The sequence below is a fragment of the Mustelus asterias genome, chromosome 4 (genome assembly GCF_964213995.1).
Source record: "Mustelus asterias chromosome 4, sMusAst1.hap1.1, whole genome shotgun sequence".
NCBI lineage: Eukaryota > Metazoa > Chordata > Chondrichthyes > Carcharhiniformes > Triakidae > Mustelus > Mustelus asterias.
In genome coordinates, this window is record NC_135804.1 from 94,107,086 (window position 1) to 94,128,951 (window position 21,866).

Here is a 21,866-nt window from a genome sequence, read left to right on the forward strand (position 1 = left end):
CCATAAAATCTTGTACCTCAGTGGATAGTTGGAACACTGAAGAGAAATCTGAATGAATTCCAGAGAGGTGGTGACATACCTTTGAATTGGTCCCAGGAAAAGTGAATGAACCTTTAAAGATTTCTTAAGACAAAAAGAACACTTGTGAGGAAGTAAAACAGTAGCACAGATATAGCACAAGTCTGTATCTATTAACGTAGTGCTACGTTAATACTTTACTTAATTTGTTTATAAAGTGAAATCTTGTGGCATGGTCCTCTTGACTAATTGCTTGTGGTTCAGATTTCTTCTTTAAACATTAACAGCTCCTAACAGGATTGGAACATTGGAATTTTCATCCCTCAATTCCACAGGATCTTCACGTTACTTGACCAACTATATCAGACTTATGTGTGGTCTAGTTAAAGAAAACAACATTTATAGTGCACGTTATAATATCACCAAGATATCACAAAGTGGCCAATATTATTAGTTAGACAAACAAGTTTGCTATTTATTGTCCCGCAAAGCCCTAAAATAGTAAATGAGCCTAACTTAACAAAATATGTTCCAATGAAATAAGCATAAGCAAAATTCCTGGTACATATAGAGTAACTGACAATTAGAATATTGAAACCACATTTAACCAGAGTAGGAGGGATTAATTGACATTATGGAGAATCACGTGGGAGGCTTAAGCTGTTCTCACGTTTTAATACAGTGAAGGAATAAAAACAGCTATTCAGGCAATAGGGAAGCTGTACATTTAAGTCAGAAGTCTGTGTTAACAGTAAGCAATTATACATGACATCTATTTCCAGCAGACCTTTATTTAGGTTACTTATAAAATCAAATGCCTCGGTTGAGACTCTGGGGAAATTCCTCCCCTCAGAACACACGTGGAATGGAACATTCCAGTTCCTTTAAGAACTATGCAGCAGTGTGAGGCTGGGGAGGAAGCCCAGCAGCTCACAGGAACTCAGTTATTTATTATTTAACTTTGTGTTCTCAGGGACCTGAGTGAGCGGTAAGCATAGAGAGCACAGCACATAATCTCCCATTGAACCCATGAAGGAAACCACTAAATGTCTCTCACCCAAGGGTCACAGTTCACTTAGCCGAAAGGTGAGACGAGATAACATGCCTGTTACCAAGGCGACACTTTCAGTCTACAGTGGTTTACCAAAGAAAAATGGAGGCGGGAATGATTTCACTAGCTCTCTGTGAGAGCTAGTACTCAGTTCCTGGAGCTAACAAACTGTTGTACTTTCAGCCTCACTCCTCAGGTCCATCATGTCAGGTTTCATTGACTTTGTTGAGCTGTATATTAAACAGCTAATGTTCTCTGTTCTCTTGTGACAATTGGGCTAATTCTGAACTCTCATGTGCTGGCAGAGAGAATGAGTCAGTGAATCAGTGCTACAATTTTTCCGCCCTCTTAACCTGATCCTTGTATCTGTAGCAACCTTCTGGCAGAGATGAATTATCGAATTACTCTTAACTGTTTTCGATTTTGTTTTTGAAAATGTAATCCCCCCCCCCATTTTCCAACTTTCTGTTATTTGACCATGGTGAGGGACTGGGGGAGGGGTGTGCGGGGTTATGTGTGGGGGTGTGTGTATGGGGTGTGTGTGTGGGTGTGTGTCTGGGAGAGGGGTGTATGTGCGGAAGGGGTGTGTGTGGGGGGTATGTGTGGGTGTGTGTGGGGGAGGGGTGTGTGGATGGACGGGTGTATGTGGAGATGGGTGTGTGGGGGAGGGATGTATGTGGGGAGGACTGTGTGTAGGGGAGGGGTGTGTGTGTGGCGGGGGTGGCAAGAGATGGTTTTTAAAAGTTGAACCTGATCCTAACTCATACACTTCCAGCCGGGGTATTTGACTGTGGTAAAAGAGCAGATACTCTGGGCACTTTTTTAATTTGCTAATTTAGGTTTATACATAGTATGCTAACTGTTAATGCAGCTGAGATCAGCTAATACATTAATACAGCATATTGGGAACAGTTTGTTGCAAGGCACAGAGTCCCTTCTGAATTCAGTCTCACAGTTTTAGCCCTCTTTTGGGAGCTGCCCCTTTTACTTTGTCCTGATTTAATTTGAGTTTGTTTACTTGGTTTGACCTAAAAAGAGGTCTAGGTGTTGGAGGCCAGGAAATCTCTGTTACCTTCTCTGAATGATCATTCTTCATGCATAAATTTAGATAACAAGGGCGGGCAGATTATTTAACCAGGGGGGTAAGTCACTGCTGAACCTTATCGCGACATTGATACACATGTACTTTGCAGCAGGAGCCTCTTGGCAAGGTGGACTCGTGCTTATTAGCCCAGGGAACTGAGGAGAACATACTGCCATCCCACCTGAAATTATCGAACTCAGCACATGCCAGGAATTGAATCTGTCTTCAATCGTACACATTAGTGCTTAGAGTGGATTTAAAACATGAGGGAAGCTGCCGCCTACAAATCATCTTCATTCTTTTTATTTTAGGTGCCCTCCTCTTACCCATGGCCAACAAAACAGAAACTAGTGAAGGGCAAATTCCATTGAAGCACCTTGACGATGACTCCTGTGAATCGTGTCACAGCCGCAGTAACAGTATCGTGAAATACAGCGATGAATCGTTTGCATCCTATACTGATGAAAATGAGGAGAGTGGTCAATCCTACAGTCAATCATTTGAATCTTATCATCCTTTCAATGAGGATTCTGAACCAAGTACGGAATCAGTAACCACTACAATCAAATCTGAAATGGAATCTCCACATGTCAAACAAGGTGAGGGGGAATAATCAACTGTTAAGATGCATTATTGGGCAAGCTTTAACATGCTATCTTTGAATTTTCTTTCCCCTCCAATTTTATCCCTATTTCTTGCCCAGTGACTCCTGCGAAATATACTACATACCAATTGTGTAAATATAGGAACAGCAGGACCAGAGTAGACCATTTAGCCCTGTGAGCCTATTCCGTCATTCGGCGAGATCATGGCTAATCAGCAACCTAAATCTTTTTCCTGTCTTTGTCTCATATCCCTTAATACCTATGCTTAACAAAAACCTATCAATCTCAATTTTGAATTTGACAATTGATCAACCATCAATTGCCATTTGTGGAATAGAGTACCAGACTTTTACCATCCTTAGTATGAAAAGATACTTTCTAATATCACTTCTAAAAGGCTTGTCGATATCTTTTACGATGTGGAGATGTGGAGAATAACTTTTACACCATGCCCCCAGTCCAAGAGACCCCAACCAGCAGAATTAGTTTATTCTGATGCCCCTATCTGTTCCCCTTAACATCTTGAAAACTTTGATTAAATCACCTCTTAACCTTCTAAATTCCGGGGAATACAACCTAAGTTGTTTTTAATCTTGTAAGCTAACCTGTGGAGTGGGATAGCATTATAAAAAATCAGTGCTGCCCTCTCTCCTCGGCCCAATATACCTTTCATGAGGTGCAATGCCAGAACTGCTCATCATCCTTTTGGTGTTTTCAAACCATAGAATCATAGGTTTATACAGCACAGAGGAGACCATATGCTCCATCACACTGGCTTTCTACAAGAGCTACTCAGTTAGTTCCACTTCACTGCCCTTCCCCCTTAGCCCGGCAATATTGTTTTGTTCAGATGCTTATCCAATTCCCTTTTGAAAGCCAGAATCAAATCTGCCTCCACCATGATGTCAGACAGGGCGTTCCTGATCCTATCCTTTTGCAGTGTTGATCCTTTTGCAATCACCATAGATCTGTGTCCTCTGGTACTCAACCCTTCCACCAAGTTGAACAGTTTCTCTCTAACTACTCTGTCAAAATTCTTCACCATTTTGAACAGTACCTCATAAATTACTCTTCCCAGAATTGGACTCAATGGGCGGGATTTTATGACTTGACTTGTCCCGAAACCATAAAATCCCACCTGAGGTCAATGGACCTTTCGATGGTCCGCCCTTCGCCAGCTCCAATTCCTGTTGCAGGCGGGATAGTAAAATTCTAGCCAATACTTCAGTTGAGGTCAAACCAGTGTTTTAGAAAGTTTCATAATGTTTAGCTGAAGGATGGTTTCTCGTTCTCTGAATATAAAGACCAAAATTCCATTTGCTCTTTCGATTATTTTCTGACACTTTTATGATCTATATACAGTTTCTATAAACCACTTTTTCTAACTTCCCCATTTAAAATATACTCTGTTCTATCTTTTTTAGACCGAAAGCAGATGACCTCAAATTTGACTACATTGAAATCTATTTGTCAGTTTTAATCATTCATTAAATTTTTCAATATTTCTTTGTAATGATATGATTCCACTTACATTGCTTCAATTCCTTGAGCTTCACCTTTTGTCAGTAGTATCTTCTGCATCTTTAACGAAAGCTACTTGTCCAGGTTCCATTACTGAACCAGGTGAGCTGGCTGAACATCCACAGCAGCTGGAGGACTAATTAAAGTTAATTAAAGCTGTCATAGGCGGGTGACTTGACTTCTTGGAATACATCCGGCTTAACGCCAGCTGTATTAAGTACAACCCAAAGATGGAGCTTTAAACAGGTGACAGATCACTTATTTGACTCTGCAAAGGGATTAATGCCTGTATCAGGTGTAGGCCCTAAGACCATTTTTTTTTGCTGACATCAATATGGCGGCAGTAAATTTCACAATTATTAATGAACTTCCTGTCATCAAATTGGAACCTTAACAGGCCCTTAGATATCTGAAAAACAAATGTTGTATGGCAAATTATTAGGTACAAATGTTTAATTTCCCAGCATTAACATATCTCACTCTGATGAGCTCAAGATTTCTTTTTACAAAAAAATATTTGTTCCTCTGAACTTTTTTTGCTGAGGTGTCCAATGGTGTGGTGTTTTCCGTGATAATATCCAGAATATTTATGTGCTAATGTGTTCCATGTGTCCCTTCACATGTCCTTTTCACTCATGATCCTTTCTGAGTTCAGGCTTTCAGATGTATAATAAAACCAGTTACTCACTGTCACCCATTTGACTCTGTCTGCTTCACCGTCAAATTATCAATCATTGCTATAGACAGATGTCCTCACCTTGAACCCTCATCGCTTGCCCAAAGACCATTAACTATTTGAGCACCTTCAGAATACCCTTTGTATAATATCAGTAAAACTGTAAATATGTAAAGTTTAGTAAAATTCAACAGAACAAGAATGTATTGTTTATCAGTAGGGAGTGAAGCCATTTGGGAGGCTGGAGATGGCCTTTCGTTGTGAGGGGCTGTCTTTGGGGTAAATTTCTCTTAACATGATTTCAGCAAGGACTTATGGGTCCACCAGATATGATACTAATGTCACATTAAGTTTCTTTTATCATATTAATTTTTCTCTAGCAGCAGGTCAGCAGTTTTGAGCAGCTCTAAATCTGAGAGCACTATTTTAAAATTTAAACAATTTCGTTTAGTGTTTAATGAAGACCACGAACAATTGGAGCAGGAGAGACCATTATTTTGACCTCAATTTGAAGCACTCAGTTGAGAATCTATCTTGAAGAGGTGACAGGAAACATTACATACAACTTACAGCACAGAAACAGTTCATTCAGCCTCACCTATCTATTCTGGGATTTATGCCAAGAACAAGCCCCTTTCCACCCTAAGTTATCTAACCTTGCCTGCACATCAAAACATTCCTTCCCCCTCATGTTTACCTAGTTTCCCCTTAGGAAAATAGGAATCGGAACAGGAGCAGGCCATTTAGCTGCTTGAGTCTTCAATGAGATCATTGTTGGTCAATGATTTTTTTTCTGCCTTTGCGCCACTTTCCTTTATATGTTTGGCTAATATGAATCCATAAATCTGTTTTAAAATCAACGATTGATCTTGCACCAATTGTCATTAGAAAAGAGAGTTCCAAACTTCTACCTCCCTTAAAGTTCAGAAATATTTCTTCATTTCATTCCTCACAAGTCTAATTTTCAGACTATGCTCCTAGTCCGAGACTCCACAACCAGTGGAAATAATTTCTCACAAACTTACTATATTTGCTCTCCTTAATATCTTGAAAACTTTGATTGAATCACCCTTAACTGTCTAAATTCCAGGGAATACAACTCTAGTTTGTTTATTCTTTCCTCATAACTAACTTTGGAATCCAGATATCTTTCTGCTAAATGCTGTACTCCCTCCAAGGCAAATATATTCTTCCTGAGGATATATTCCTCCTCACAGTACTTAAAGTGTGGTCTAACCAAGGTTATATGTAGTTGAAACAAACTTATTTCCTTAGTATTCTGTTCCTCTAAAAATGAAGACTAAAAATAAGCCTTCCATTAGAATGCCATTTTGATTATCTCATAAATCTGATCACGGCATTTTTAGCATGTGTGCCTGCATCCCTAACTCACAGTTGGATGTCCACTATTATCTATTTGCCACAATTTTGTCCCTTCTCTTAGTCTATCAAAATATTATTGTAATTTTCCACTTCCACCTACACTGCTTACCAGCCCCGTCTATCTTTGTGTCATTAGCAAATTTGCATATCTGGCTTTTTATCCCATTTTGTCCCAACCTGTCCTGGTCCCCCCCATGCCGACGCTATAGTTAAGAAAGCCCGCCAATGCCTCTACTTTTTCAGAAGACAAAGAAAATTTGGCATTTCCACTACGACTCTCACCAACTTTTAAAGATGCACCATAGAAAACATTCTTTCTGGTTATATCACAGCTTGATATGTTTCCTGCTCTGCCAAAGACCACAAGAAATGACAAAGAGTCATGAATGTAGCCCAGTCCATCGCACAAACCAGCCTCCCATCCATTGACTCTGTCTACACTCTCAACTGCCTCAGAAAAGCAGCCAGCATAATTAAGGGCCCCATGCACCCCGGACATTCTCTCTTCCACCTTCTTCTGTCGGGAAAAAGATACAATCGTCTGAGGTCATGTACCGACCGACTCAAGAACAGCTTCTTCCCTGCTGCCATCAGCCTTTTGAATGGACCTACCTTGCACTAAGTTGATCTTTCTCTACACCTTAGCTATGACTGTAACACTACATTCTGCACGCTCTCTTTTCCTTCTCTACGAATGGTATGCTTTGTCTGTATAGCACGCAAGAAACAATACTTTTCACTGTATGCTAATACACGTGACAATAATAAATCAAATCAAATCGTCTAAGTCACTAATGAATACAGTGAGTAGTTGAGGCCACAGTACAGCCTCTTCTGGGAGACCACTAATCACATCCTGTGAATTAGAGTATCTATCCATTGTCTCTACTCTGTCACTTGCTTCTCATGATGTGGAGATGCCGGCGTTGGACTGGGGTAAACACAGTAAGAGTTTTAACAACACCAGGTTAAAGTCCAACAGGTTTATTTGGTAGCAAATGCCATTAGCTTTCGGAGCACTGCTCCTTCGTCAGATGGAGTGGAAATGTGCTCACAAACAGGGCATACTGAGACACAAAGTCAAGTTACAGAATGCGAATCTTTACAGCCAACCAGGTCTTAAAGATACAGACAATGTGAGTGGAGGGAGCATTAGGCACAAGTTAAAGAAATGTGTATTGTCTCCAGACAGGACAGCCAGTGAAATTCTGCAAGTCCACGAGGCAAGCAGTGGGGGTTACCGATAGTGTGACATGAACCCAAGATCCCGGTTTAGGCCATCCTCATGTGTGCAGAACTTGGCTATCAGTTTCTGCTCAGCGACTCTGCGCTGTCGAGTGTCATGAAGGCCACCTTGGAGAACGCTTACCCGAAGATCAGAGGCCGAATGCCCGTGACCGCTGAAGTGCCCCCCACAGGAAGAGAACAGTCTTGCCTGGTGATTGTCGAGCGGTGTTCATTCATCCGTTGTTGTAGCATCTGCATGGTTTCCCCAATGTACCATGCCTCGGGACATCGTTTCCTGCAGCGTATCAGGTAGACAACGTTGGCCGAGTTGCAAGAGTAGGTACCGTGTACCTGGTAGATTGTGTTCTCACGTGAGACGATGGCATCCATGTCGATGATCTGGCACGTCTTGCAGAGGTTGCTGTGGCAGAGTTGTGTGGTGTCGTGGTCACTGTTCTCCTGAAGGCTGGGTAGTTTGCTGCGGACAATGGTCTGTTTGAGGTTGTGCGGTTGTTTGAAGGCAAGAAGTGGGGGTGTGGGGATGGCCTTGGCGAGATGTTCGTCTTCATCAATGACATGTTGAAGGCTCCGGAGGAGATGCCGTAGCTTCTCCGCTCCGGGGAAGTACTGGATGACGAAGGGTACTCTGTCCACCGTGCCCTGTGTTTGTCCTCTGAGGATTGCCACAGACCCCTCCAGACGCTGAAAGATGCCCTCATAAGAACAGGATATGGCGCTCAACTCATCGATCAACAGTTCCGATGCACCACAGCGGAAAACCGCACCGACCTCCTCAGAGGACAAACACGGGACACGGTGGACAGAGTACCCTTCGTCGTCCAGTACTTCCCCGGAGCGGATAAGCTACAGCATCTCTTCCGCAGCCTTCAACATGTCATTGATGAAGACAAACATCTCGCCAAGGCCATCCCCACACCCCCACTTCTTGCCTTCAAACAACCGCACAACCTCAAACAGACCATTGTCCGCAGCAAACTACCCAGCCTTCAGGAGAACAGTGACCACAACACCACACAACCCTGCCACAGCAACCTCTGCAAGACATGCCGGATCATTGACACAGATGCCATCATCTCACGTGAGAACACCATCTACCAGGTACACGGTACCTTCTCTTGCAACTCGGCCAACGTTGTCTACCTGATACGCTGCAGGAAAGGCTGTCCCGAGGCATGGTACATTGGGGAAACCATGCAGATGCTACGACAACGGATGAATGAACACTGCTCGACAATCACCAGGCAAGACTGTTCTCTTCTTGTGGGGGAGCGCTTCAGCGGTCACGGGCATTCGGCTTCTGATCTTCGGGTAAGCGTTCTCCAAGGCGGCCTTCACGACACACGACAGCGCAGAGTCGCTGAGCAGAAACTGATAGCCAAGTTCCGCACACATGAGGACGGCCTAAAGCGGGATCTTGGGTTCATGTCACACTATCGGTAACCCCCACAGCTTGTCTCCTGGACTTGCAGAATCTCACTGGCTGTCCTGTCTGGAGACAATACACATCTCTTTAACCTGTGCCAAATGCTCCCTCCACTCACATTGTCTGTATCTTTAAGACTTGATAAGCTGTAAAGATTCGCAATCTAATCAGTATTCTGTAACTTGATTTTGTGTCTCTGTGTGCCTTGTTTGTGAGCAGATTTCCACTCCATCTGACGAAGGAGCAGTGCTCCGAAAGCTAATGGCATTTGCTACCAAATAAACCTGTTGGACATTAACCTGGTGTTGTTAAAACACTTGCTTCTCAGCCAGTTTCCTAACCAGTTCAATAATTTGCCAAGAATTCCTGAGCTTCACCTTTATCTAACACACTCCTGTGAGAGACTTTGTCAAATGTTTCTGGAAGTCCATATAAGTAATATCCACAGACATACCACCTGTTCACTGCTTCAAAACATTCAGTTAACTTCGTTAGGCATGATATTTCCTTTACAGACCCATTCTGACTCTTCCTGATCAGTTGAATGGTTTCAATTTGTCCAGTCACCCTATCTTTCCCGACAACAAAGTTAGACTAACTAATTCACTACTTTTTCCCTAATATCCTTCTTAAATAGTGGAGTGACATACACAATTTTCCAAATTAAAAAAATGAGAGAACTTTGGAAGATTATAGTTAGGACATCTGCAGTGTGTATCATCTACAAAATGCACTGCAGCGACTCACCAAGTCTCCTTCAACAGCACCCTCTAAACTTGCAGTCTCTACCACCGTGACAGATACAGGCAACAGATGCAATGGAACATGACCACCTGCAAGTCCCTCTCCAAGTCATACCAGCCTGACTTGGAATTATATCACTCCTCCTTAACTGTTATTGGGTCAAATTTCTAGTACTCCTGGTCCCTTCCCTTTTCAATAGTTTACTTGAGGGGAAATTGGTAAATTTATTTGAGGGAGAGAAAATATTCATCTTTCTATATAATGGGTGTACCTACAACACAGGAGAAGCAGTTCACCCTCTCAAGGAGAATTAGGGAGGTGTGATAAATGTTAACCTTGTCAAAGATTCCCACATTACAAAAATGAGTTTTTAAAAACTGTGGTCTAACCAAAGTTTTATACATAAGTATAACATAACTTCCCCGTTTTTCAATTCTATTCTTCTAGAAATGAACTCCAATTTTTGATTTGCAACTTTTTGGCATTCTTGTTTAACAGAACTTGAATGGCAGCTGGGATTTAGTAGGTCAGTTTGAGGCACTGGGGGTGATTCTCCCACTGCGACCTGCATATTTTCTGGCGGGTCCGATCGGGAGAATCACATGTTGGCCATTTCACGGGATTCGCGCATGCGTTCCTGACGCATGTGCGTTTCCCAAAGCCGGAGAACAGATGCAGTCGAGACCGTGCTGGAAACTGGCGGGAAGAGAGGTAAGTAATTTAAATCTGTTTTTAATATATTTTATATGTAGTTTAAATGTGATTATTGGGCCCGGCATGGAACTTGCTGGGCCCGATAGTATCTCCCACCCCGCCAGGGGTACTTCATTCCAGCGGGGTTTAGAGTAGCTCGCCACATTCGGGGAACTAGCGGGAGGCCCCGCTGGACTGAAGGAGGGGCAATCGGGGCCCCCAAGGGGTTGGGCGGTGGGGGAAGGGTGGTGCCTCCTGGGCATGGGCACCTTGGCAGTGCCAGCCTGTGCCCCTGGCACTGCCCAAGAGGCCAAGTGCTCATGCCCAGAGGGCACCTTGGCACAGTCCAGCAGGTATTGGGCAGTGTCAATGGGGCGGAGCCTATTGTGGGCAGGGCCTAGAGGTGATTGGTGGGGGTGGGGGGCCCCGCCGCCACTCTGCATGGAGATCGGTCTGGACTGGAGGGAGGCCACTGATTGAGGCGGGCTGGGGTGGGGATGGTGGTCTGCCGGGGGGGGGGTCTGCCTCTTGGGGGGGGTCTAACCCCAGGGGGGGTTCGGCAAAGGGGAGTCTGCCGGGGTGAGGGGGTGGGGGGATCGCCCCTGCTGGGGAGGGTGGGGTTAGGTGGGCTGGACATCAGGACGCTCTGGGACGGGGGGGGTGGCCGAGGCTGGCTGGGGAATTGTTGTGGGGGCCATGATCGGATTGTGGGGGGAGCTGGATGGGCAGCACTGTGGGGGTCCCGGGCTGGCCAGCGATCGAGCTGGCCAGCAAATGGGGAGACTGACAGACCAGGGCCATTGCGCATGCGCAGAGTTCCAGAACTGTCAGCCTCTGGCGCGAATAGGCCCCACCCCCTCCAGGTTTTTAATGAGATTCACGATTGTGACCTCTGCATTGCACAGAGTGGAGGGATTCAGGTCTAAAATTGCACTGAAAAAACAGTTGTGATCTAGACTAGTTTTCCCACCAATTCAACACTTTTGGGAGAATCGCCCCCATTGTTCCTGAGCTTGTCGACTGCAACCTCAGGTTTTAGAGGAGAAAATGCTTTGCTTTCATTTCTGGGGTTCTGCCATAGAAGATGCATGTTGCTGGCAGGCTGTCAAGTGTTAGTTTCTGAGGATTAACCAGGGCAGGTGATCGATGAGGGAAGCAGCCTCTCTCTCTCCCCTGTTTTTACAGGTGAGCGAGCCTCATTTTTTCTGTATTTATTTTAATAGTTGTTGCCTGTTCCTGAAGACATTTAATCAAGTTATTATCTGGGCTAGGATGCCATAGCAAGTCTCCTAATAGGTTTTTTAAAAAATCGTTTATCTACATATTGCCTTATTTTTCTTGTCATTTGTCTTTTAGCAGGAAATAACTGGATTTGACAGGCACATTTATATGAAAGATCCTATTTCTCAGCTGTGCACTGAATGTGTAAATAGTGGATTGACAAGAATATAACTTTTAAAAACAACTCACATGTCTCCGAGAAATGGAACTGACAGTGCAGCTTTTATCACATAAGAGGAACATTATTTAATATTTAAAAAAAAGATTTATATTTACACAGAACTCAGAACATTGTCAGGATATTTTCTAGATTATAGAATCATAGAGCAGCACAATGGCTAGCGCTGCTGCCTCACAGCGCCAGGAACCCGGGTTCGATTCCCGCCTTGAATCACTGTGCAGAGTCTGCATGTTTTCCCCGTGTCTGCATGGGTTTCCTCCGGTTGCTCCGGTTTCCTCCCACAGTCCGACAGACGTGCTGGTTAGGTGTATTGGCCATGCTAAATTCTTCCTTAATGTATCCGAAGAGGCACCAGAGTGTGACGACTAGGGGATTTTCACAGTAACTTCATAGCAGTGTTAATGTAAGCCTACTTATGACACTAATAAATAAACTTAAAAGTTTGGAATCCCTACAGTGCACAAGGAGACCGTTTGGCCCATTGAGCCTGCATTGACAACAATCCCATCTAGGCCTTATCCCCATAACCCATGTATTTACCCCACTAATTTCCCTCACGCTAAGGGCAATTTAGCATGGCCAATCCACCTAACCGGCACATTTTTGGCGTGTGGGTGGAAACCGGAGCACTCGGAGGAACCCATGCAGATGCGGCAAGAATGCGCAAACTCCACACAGATGGTCACCCAAGGCCTGAATTGAACCGGGTTCCTGGCGCTGTTAGGCAGCAGTGCTAACCACTGTGCCACCATGGGGATAACTGGTCTTTGTTTTCAAAATTATGTTTTGTTAAACATTTTCTTTTCATTTTCTTCTCTTTCTTTCCAGAGGTAACAATTCCCTTTAACAAGCAATTAAAAAAGCGCACAGAACCCTCAGAGATATCATCCAAATGGCTGTCATTCACTGGATCATAAATGCTGCCTGGCTACTCAGCCATAGCCTGCATCAGATCTAAGCCATTTCCTGTCTTCAGTCAACATCATAGAATCATAGAAACCCTATAGTGCAGAAAGAGGCCATTTGGCCCATCGAGTCTGCACCAACCACAATCCCACCCAGGCCCCAGCCCCATATCCCTACATAATCACCGCTGATCCCTCTAACCTACGCATCTCAGGACTCTAAGGGGCAATTTTTAGCATGACCAATCAACCTAACCCGCACATCTTTGGACTGCTCTGAACCCAGGTTAGGGTGAGTGGATTTTTCCTCAGAATTTCCCCAGATGATTGTGATATGAGGGTTTCTAAACTCCACTCCGAAAGCATGCTTTAAATCCCTCTCCTTACCAGGCTTTCCATTAACATCAACACATGCACACTGACTGATTTCCCCCTGCCACACACACACACACACACACACACACCCTAAAATGCTGAGGGCAATTGTCCCACTCCTTATTGTTGCAGGACTAATATTATCTAACACCAGCACAGGGGATTTACAAGGTTTGTGTTTATAGTTCACTAGTTAAACTTGCAAGTCAGTGATTGAACTCTGCGCTGATCTATATGGGGAAAGGAGGTGAAAAAGCACAGTCAAGTGGAATGTTTGAACATTTTGCTTTGCTCAAACTAAGAACACTGACCCATCATCATATTATAACTTTTAATGGTGCATTATTGCAAACTCTACATATTTCCAACTGGCATTGATGCTGTTTCGATCCTGGTTGATTGTATAACTGGATGGGAAGATCCCAGAATGGAACGCTGGCTCAAAAGCCTGCAACTATTATTTTTTTAATCAAATGTGAAGGAATAGAGTCACAGGACAATGAATTAGTTTAACAGTGGGAAAATAAACATTTATTAAACATGAAAAATTGGATTATAATACAGTACTCCTTTACTCCTCCTTTAGTTTAACAAATGCATACGGATTTTAAGATTAATACAGGTGACAAAGTACATGTGAACCTACAATGGTTTCATTAACACAAAGTCCATTTTTTAAGCATTCCGATCGGATGCGGTCAAATACACACACTCTGCTCTGAACCCAGGTTAGGATCAGTGGATTTCTCCTCAGAATTTCCCCAGATGATTGTCATATGAGAGTTTCCAAACTCCACTCCCAAAGCATGCTTTAAAACCCTCTCCTTACCAGGCTTTCCATTAGCTGGTTGCATTCCAAACTCCACTTCATGTTTTCCAAAGGGCTGCCAGCCCCAGGCAAGGCTTAGCACCTAGTTTCAAAGGATGGTCACTGCACAGAAGGAGACCATTCAGTCCATCAAGTCTGTGCTAACTCTCTGCAACAGCAATTCAGCTAATCCCACTCCCCGACCCTTTCCCATAACGCTACACTTTTAAAAATGTAGGTGTTTATCCAATCCCCTTTTGAAAGCGACAATTGAATCTGCCTCCAGTCTACATTCTCAGACAGTGCAAATCCTAAGCACTTGCTATGTAAAAAAAAAATCATATGACCACTACCATCTAGAAGGACAAGAGCAGCAGATATCTGGGAACATCATCACCTTGAGGCTCCCCTCCAAGCCACTCACCATCCAGACTTGGAAATATATCATTGTTACTTCACTGGGAACCCCCTCCCTAACAACACTGCGGGTGTATCTACAACTCAGGGACTGCAGCGGTTCAAGTAGGCAGCTCACCACCACCTTCTCAAGGGCAACTAGTGATGGGCAATAAATGCTGGCCAGCCAGCAACATCCATATCCCAAAAAATATGTTTAAAAACATGTTGTCTTTGGTTCTTTTGAATCACCTTAAATCAGTTTCCTCAGGTTCACAACGTCTGCACTAAAGTGAACAGTTTCTCCATGTTGACTCAGCCGAACTCCTTCATGATTTTGAACACCTCTATCAAATCTCCTCTTAATCTGCTCTTCTCCAAGGTGAACAACCCCAGCTTCACCAATCTATCCTTGTAACTGAAATCCTTCATCCCTGAGACCATTTTCATAAATCTTTTCTGCAGCCTCTCTAAAGCTTTCACATTCTTCCTGAAATATGGTGCCCAGAATTAGGTAAACTTCTCCAGCTGAGGTCAAACTAGTGTTTTGGTGAGGTTTCACCTTGTCTTTGTACTATGCCTCGATTCATTAGGCCAAGATCTCTGCATGCATTTCTAGCCACTTTCTGAATCTGCCCCGCCCTTTCAACAATTTGAACACAAATACTCCACATCTCCCTACTCCTGTACTCCCTGTAGAATTGTCCCCTTCATTTTATATTGCTTCTCTTGTTCTTCCTACCAAATTGGATCGCTTTGCATTTCTCACATTAAATTTTATCTGCCACTTGTCCGTTCATTCTGCGAGTCTGCCTATGTCCCCTCGAAGTCTATCACTATCCTCCTCACAGTTCACAATACCTCCAAGTACGCACAGGCCCAAGGCATTAATATAAATAATAAAAAGCAGCGATCCTGACGCATGCGCCTGTGAATCATTACTGTACACCCTCCTTCAAACTAAAACCATTAGGAGGAGAGGAACAAAAGATTAGGGAGGATAGCCAACATTAGCATCCAATTTTGCTGTTTTTTCAGTTCATTTCTGAATATTTCCCAGGGCACTGAATGTGCCTGCTTCAGGAAGAAAATTGTCATTAGCTGAGATAGTCATTGATGCAGAAGTGATTGAGCTGTGAATGTTAATTCAACATTCTCATTCCCTCCGGCGCAGTATTTATTACCAGCCAGGTTCTTATATTATCAACACTTGAGAAATATCAATCAAGAATGGACAGCAGAAAAAAGGAAATTACTGCTGTTATTTTTTTTGCCCAATTTCTTTTCCTTTTCATCTGAAGGAATAAGCATCTCCTGGGGTACAGTTGCATGTATTAGAAGCCCTCCAGTGTCTTGTTTGAGTGCTCATTCTCTGTGGGATCAATAATACAACCTGCAAATCCAGAAAGCTTTACTGCAATTTGAATGTCAACACCCATGTTATGAAGCACAGAAGCCAGGGGCTGAGCAGTACTACATACATTGAGCATTGGGCAGCATGGGCATCAAGAGCCTATGGTATTATAACCACATGTACTAACCAAAGTCTTACCAAAACCTCATTTATAATGGACAATGCTTCAAAAGCACATTTGTTGCTCAGTGTCTGTTGCAAATAGGTGATGCATGGGACAGTTGGAATATCTTTTCTTGGTTAATCCTGATCTTTCACAAAGATGACCTAGCTTAACTGCAGCTGGACTGTTGTGCTTGAGAGACTGATTTTACTACTTACCATCAACTTATTGCTTTCAAAAGAGATCCACTCAGAGCAATTGCAAAGATCACAGCATGAATGCATCATGTACACTGAGCATGGCCCACTTTGTTATGTGTAGTGCCTAAAATGCAACGGTTCAAGAAACATTTAGCAGGACTGTACCTTCAGTCCAAAGGAGGCTATTCTGTATCATGATATTGTGGAAGTACCCTATTGAAGATTGGTTCTGATTTCACCATTGGCAGAACCCTAATGGATGTTTTCCTTCTCCAACAGCAGTGCACTGAAGTAATAGATAATAGAAACATAGAAAAACTACAGCACAAAACAGGCCCTTCGGCCCCACAAGTTGTGCCGAACATATCCCTACCTTTTAGGCCTACCTATAACCCTCCAACCTATTAAGTCCCATGTATTCATCCAGGAGTCTCTTAAAAGACCCTATTGAGTTTGCCTCCACTACCACTGACGGCAGCCGATTCCACTCGCCCACCACCCTCTGTGTGAAAAACTTCCCCCTAACATTTCCCCTGTACCTACCCCCCAGCACCTTAAACCTGTGTCCTCTCGTAGCAGCCATTTCCACCCTGGGAAAGAGCCTCTGAGAGTCCACCCGATCTATGCCTCTCAACATCTTTTATATCTCTATTAGGTCTCCTCTCATCCTACGTCTCTCCAAGGAGAAAAGACCGAGCTCCCTCAGCCTATTCTCATAAGGCATGCCACTCAATCCAGGCAACATCCTTGTAAATCTCCTTTGCACCCTTTCAATCTTTTCCACATCCTTCCTGTAATGAGGCGACCAGAACTGAGCACCAACACCAACACCAACCATCTTCACCACCCCACCAACCTTCGTGTCGTCGGCAAACTTACCAGCCCATCCCTCCACTCCCTCATCCAGGTCATTTATGAAAATGACAAACAGCAAGGGTCCCAGAACAGATCCCTGGGGCACACCACTGGTGACCGACCTCCAATTAGAAAAAGACCCATCTATACACACTCTCTGCCTTCTGCAGGCAAGCCAGTTCTGGATCCACAGGGCAGCAGCCCCTTGAATCCCATGCCCTCTCACTTTTTCTAGAAGCCTTGCATGGGGGATCTTATCGAACGCCTTGCTAAAATCCATATAAACCACATCTGCCGCTTTCCCTTCGTCAATGCGTTTAGTCACATTTTCGAAGAACTCCACCAGGCTCGTAAGGCACGATCTGCCTTTGACAAAGCCATGCTGAGTATTCTTGAGCATACTACACCTCTCTAAATGCTCATATATCTTGTCCCTCAGGATCTTCTCCATCAGCTTACCAACCACTGAGGTTAGACTCACCGGTCGGTAATTTCCTGGGCTATCCCTATTCCCCTTCTTGAAAATAGGAACCACATCCGCAATCCTCTAATCTTCCGGCACCTCTCCCGTCTCCATCGACGACACAAAGATCATCGCCAGAGGCTCTGCAATCTCTTCCCTCGCCTCCCACAGTAACCTGGGGTACATCCCATCCGGACCCGGCGACTTATCTATCTTGATGCCATTCAAAGATTCCAGCACAACCTCTTTCTTAAAGTCCACATACTCAATCTTTTCAGTCAACCGCAAGCCCGCAGTACATCCACCCAGGTCCTTCTCCTCTGTGAAAACCGAGGCAAAATACTCATTAAGTACCTCTGCCATTTCTACTGGTTCCGTACAGATTTTCCCGCCTTCACCTTTTATAGGCCCTATTCCTTCACGTCTCATCCTTTTACTCTTCACATATTTATAGAACGCCTTAGGGTTTTCCTTAATCCTACCTGCCAAGGCCTTCTCGTGACTCCTTCTGGCTCTCCTAATTTCCTTCTTTAGTCTCTTCCTACAAGCCGTATACTCATCTAGATCCCTATCTTCGCCAAGCTCTCTGAACCTTTTGTACGCTTTCCTTTTCTTCTCGACTAGGTCCCGCACAGGTTTCGTGCACCACGGTTCCTTTAACCTACCAACACCTCCCTGTCTGTTCGGAACGTTGTCCTGTAGAACTCTAGACAGACATTCCTTGAATGTAATACTTCAACTGATACCCTTGCTTATATGTAGCTGACCCAATCAGACTCGGAATTGGACTAGGATCTTTTCTACAGAGGGCTTTGGCTGTGAGATTAGAAAGATTGGCATAGCTGAGAACTGCTTTGCTAGTCTTAAGTGATTTGATTTGATTTGATTTAATTTAATTTATTATTGTCACATGTTTTGGCATACAGTGAAAAATATTGTTTCTTGCTGCTATACAGACAAAACATACTGTTCATAGAGTACATAGGGGAGAAGGAAAGGAGAGGGTGCAGAATATGGTGTCACAGTCACAGATTTGTTATTTTTTTTATTCATTCGTGGGACATGGGTGTCGTTGGTTGGCCAGCATTTATTGTCCATCCCTAGTTGCCCTTGAGAAGGTGGTGGTGAGCTGCCTTCTTGAATCGCTGCAGTCCATGATCTGTGGGTTGACCTACAATGCCGTTAGGGAGGGAATTCCAGGATTTTGACCCAGTGACTGCGAAGGAACGGTGATATATTTCCAAGTCAGGATGATGAGTGGCTTGGAGGGGAGCTTGCAGGTGGTGGTGTTTCCATGTATCTGCTGCCCTTGTCCTTCCAGGTGGAAGTGGTTGTGGGTTTGGAAGGTGCTGTCTAAGGATCTTTGGTGAATTGCTGCAGTGCATCTTGTAGATAGTACACACTGCTGCTACTGATCTTCGGTGGTGGAGGGATTGAATGTTTGTTGATGTGGTGCCAATCAAGCGAGCTGCTTTGTCCTGGATGGTGTCAAGCTTCTTGAGTGTTGTTGGAGTTGCACCCATCCAGGCAAGTGGGGAGTATTCCATCACACTCCTGGCTTGTACCTTGTAGATGGTGGATAGGCTCTGGGGAGTCAGGAGGTGAGTTACTCGCCACAGTTTTTCTAGCTTCTGACCTGCTCTTGTAATAGGGTGTAGAGAAAGATCAACTTACTATAAGGTCCATTCAAAAGCCCGTTAGCAGCAGGGAAGAAGCTGTTCTTGAGTTGATTGGTACGTGATCTCAGACTTTTGTACCTTTCTTCCGATGGAAGAAGGTGGAAGAGAGAATGTCTGGGCTGTGCAGGGTCCTTAATTATGCTAGCTGCTTTTCCCAGGCAGTTGGAAGTGTGGACAGATTCAATGGATGGGAGGCTGGTTTGCATGTTGGACTGGGTTACATTTAAATGTTTAAAATAGTCCAGGCAAAGGAGAAGAAATATCAGTCACGGTTCCTACTTCTATCCACCGTCTGCTGATTACAGCTAGAATGTGCATATTTGTGGATATCTGATGAGGACAGCATCAAATTCCTGGGAGGCATTCCACTGTCAAATAGCCTGCAGTGAAAAAGGAAGATTAAAAAATAAGTTGATTTTCTGTACTTGCTCATATGAAGAACAGTGCAATAAATTGATGTATTATTGAAACAATTTATCGAGACAGGCAATTAAGAGGAAAATAAATGTTTTAAAGTATTGTGTGTGAAAATTGTTTTGTCTTAGTACTTGAGGCGAGGACTGATTGACTTACACCTGACTTCTACATCTCATGTAACTTCAAATTATTGATCCACATCCCAGCAAACATCAGCAGATAATTTGTTCTCATCTAATATTTCTTTGTTTTGAGAATTTGTGAATTAGTTTCAACTTTCTGTTGGTGTTTGCTCCTCTATGTTACTGGCCCTTTCCATTGGGTCCAAGCCAAAATGATCTTTCTGCCACTCTGACATAATTTTCAAGGACAATTAAAAGGCAGTTTTATAATTAGGTTTAAAAGCATCTCATATCTCCATTCCCGCTTCTCCATTCCTGAAGCTGTTGATTTAATACCAGGGTAAAGTTCAATGGGCAGCACATGCCTTTCACATCTCACTGTTCTTCAGATGTGGACTTCTATAGTTTAAAGTATAATTTGCTACAAAAAATAGGGAGTCCGATCTTACCAAAAACATTCTAACTGCCAAATAAGCGTGCAAATGGGAGTAATTCGCACCGTTTTTTGGATGACTTAAAAATTGACTCTTATCTGACTCGGTCAAAAAAAATGAGGCCAAACTTGTTTCCGCCAGCAGGGGGAGTGGGCAGGACCCAACTCACCCGAAAACAGGCTGATAACAGCTGAGTGCGCAATTGCGCATGCTCGGATCTCTGTTCGCAGAACACAGAGATCTGACAGTCTAGCTAGCCTTCTGGATAATCCCCCCCCCCCCCCCCCCCCCCACTGCTACTGTGGGGCTCTGCGGCCGATTTCCTGTTGCCTGTCCAGACCCAACCCTTCGCCCCCTGCCTGGACCGATCGTCCCCACCCCCAGCACGAGCTGTCTGATCCCTCCACCCCTATAGGGACTGATCAAGGCCAAAACCTGCCCACACTTCATGGACCAGCTGTTGCAGAGTGCACAGAGGCCCACCCTCTGATCGGACCACCCTGTCTGGCTCCGCCCTGTCTGGTGCCATCTCCTTGGCAGTTCCCAGTGACCAGTGTGCATTGCCAGGGTATCCAACTAGCAGTACCAGGGTGCCCGGTGGACAGTACCAGGGTTCCAGACTGGCAGTAACTAGGTGCCAGGCTGGCAGTGCCAGGCTGGCACTATCCAAGGGGCATCCCCCTCTGCCCCGACCCCCCTGGGGGCATAAGTGGCCTCTGGTCCTCCTGGTAAGGTCATCGCATCTGGTCCCCGTTGAGGGCGTCCAAACATGAACCTCACCAGAGAGAATCTTCACTGACGAGGCCACAGAGGCAAATGAGCCCGGATGATTGTGTCCTGCGCTCACTTGTAATATTTAAGTGTTTTTTACCAGAGCGTTTAATAATTGCGTCCTTTTCAGGCGCAAGGCTGATCTCGCCGGATATCCACTGCCGGTAAGAGCGTGAGAGGCGAGAAGTCGGCTAGCGGGGTGAGAAGGTAAAATCGCCCCCAGGGTCTCTGCAATGGTGTTTTACTTTAACTATTTGTCATAATAAAAGTTTTAAAACAGGAAATCTTGTTATATCTTGTTGTGAGATTCTTTTAGCTATCAACTGGAAGGTTGAATTTCTTTTTTAAATACTTCTGTTCTCCTCTGTGATCAGTTACTTCACCACTGAACAAGAACTGGATATGGCAGCATCCTATTATTTCTAACTTGTTACCACACAGTGATGTTTTTATCCATTTAGCTATTGGGAGAGCTCCAAGATCAATTGGAACTTTTGGTTATGTGATATTTAGCATTTCATCGTTAGAACTGCAACTCACGTGCTCTTACTTTCGCAACATTCCCCATCTTTGCTGCTACTTCACATCTACTGCTACTGAAAACCTGTCTATTCTAGTCTTCATTACTCTGTTTCCTTCCTGTCGCTAATCATTCAAAACTCCACTCGCCAGAATTAAGCCCACACGCTCAATATCCCATTCTCACTGGCTCACACTAATCCCCTGTCCCCCAATTACATCAAATATAAAATCATTGCCTTCATCTACAATACATCTCCATGGACCTTGCTACATCGACTTGTGCAATGTCCTTCAACATTGCATCCTATTCCGTTCCTTCAGTTCCTGTAGCACTGGTCTTTGTGTATCTTTCTTCCCATCTGAGCCTTCAACCATTTCAATCTCACCCCCTGGAACTCCCTCCCTAAACCCTTCTATCTTGTCACCTCTTTCCTCACTATTCAAAGTCAGCTCAAACCTGTTTCTTCATCCCTTTCCTGTGAAGCTCCTTGAAA

At 44.1% G+C, this 21,866-nt stretch overlaps 1 protein-coding gene across 2 annotated transcripts in view; it reads left to right on the forward strand.

The window, feature by feature from the left end:
- Positions 1 to 899: 899 nt before the first annotated feature.
- Positions 900 to 21,866, forward strand: part of LOC144492350 (uncharacterized) — a 69,207-nt gene continuing 48,240 nt past the window's right edge. The window contains exons 1-2 of one of the 2 annotated variants that reach the window (XM_078210346.1): positions 900 to 1,006; positions 2,465 to 2,752. In XM_078210346.1, the coding sequence (XP_078066472.1) occupies positions 2,482 to 2,752 (271 nt within the window). In that variant the 5' untranslated portion in view covers positions 900 to 1,006; positions 2,465 to 2,481. Of the gene's footprint in view, positions 1,105 to 2,464; positions 2,753 to 21,866 lie in introns of both variants that reach the window. The other variant, XM_078210347.1, reaches the window with a different exon arrangement.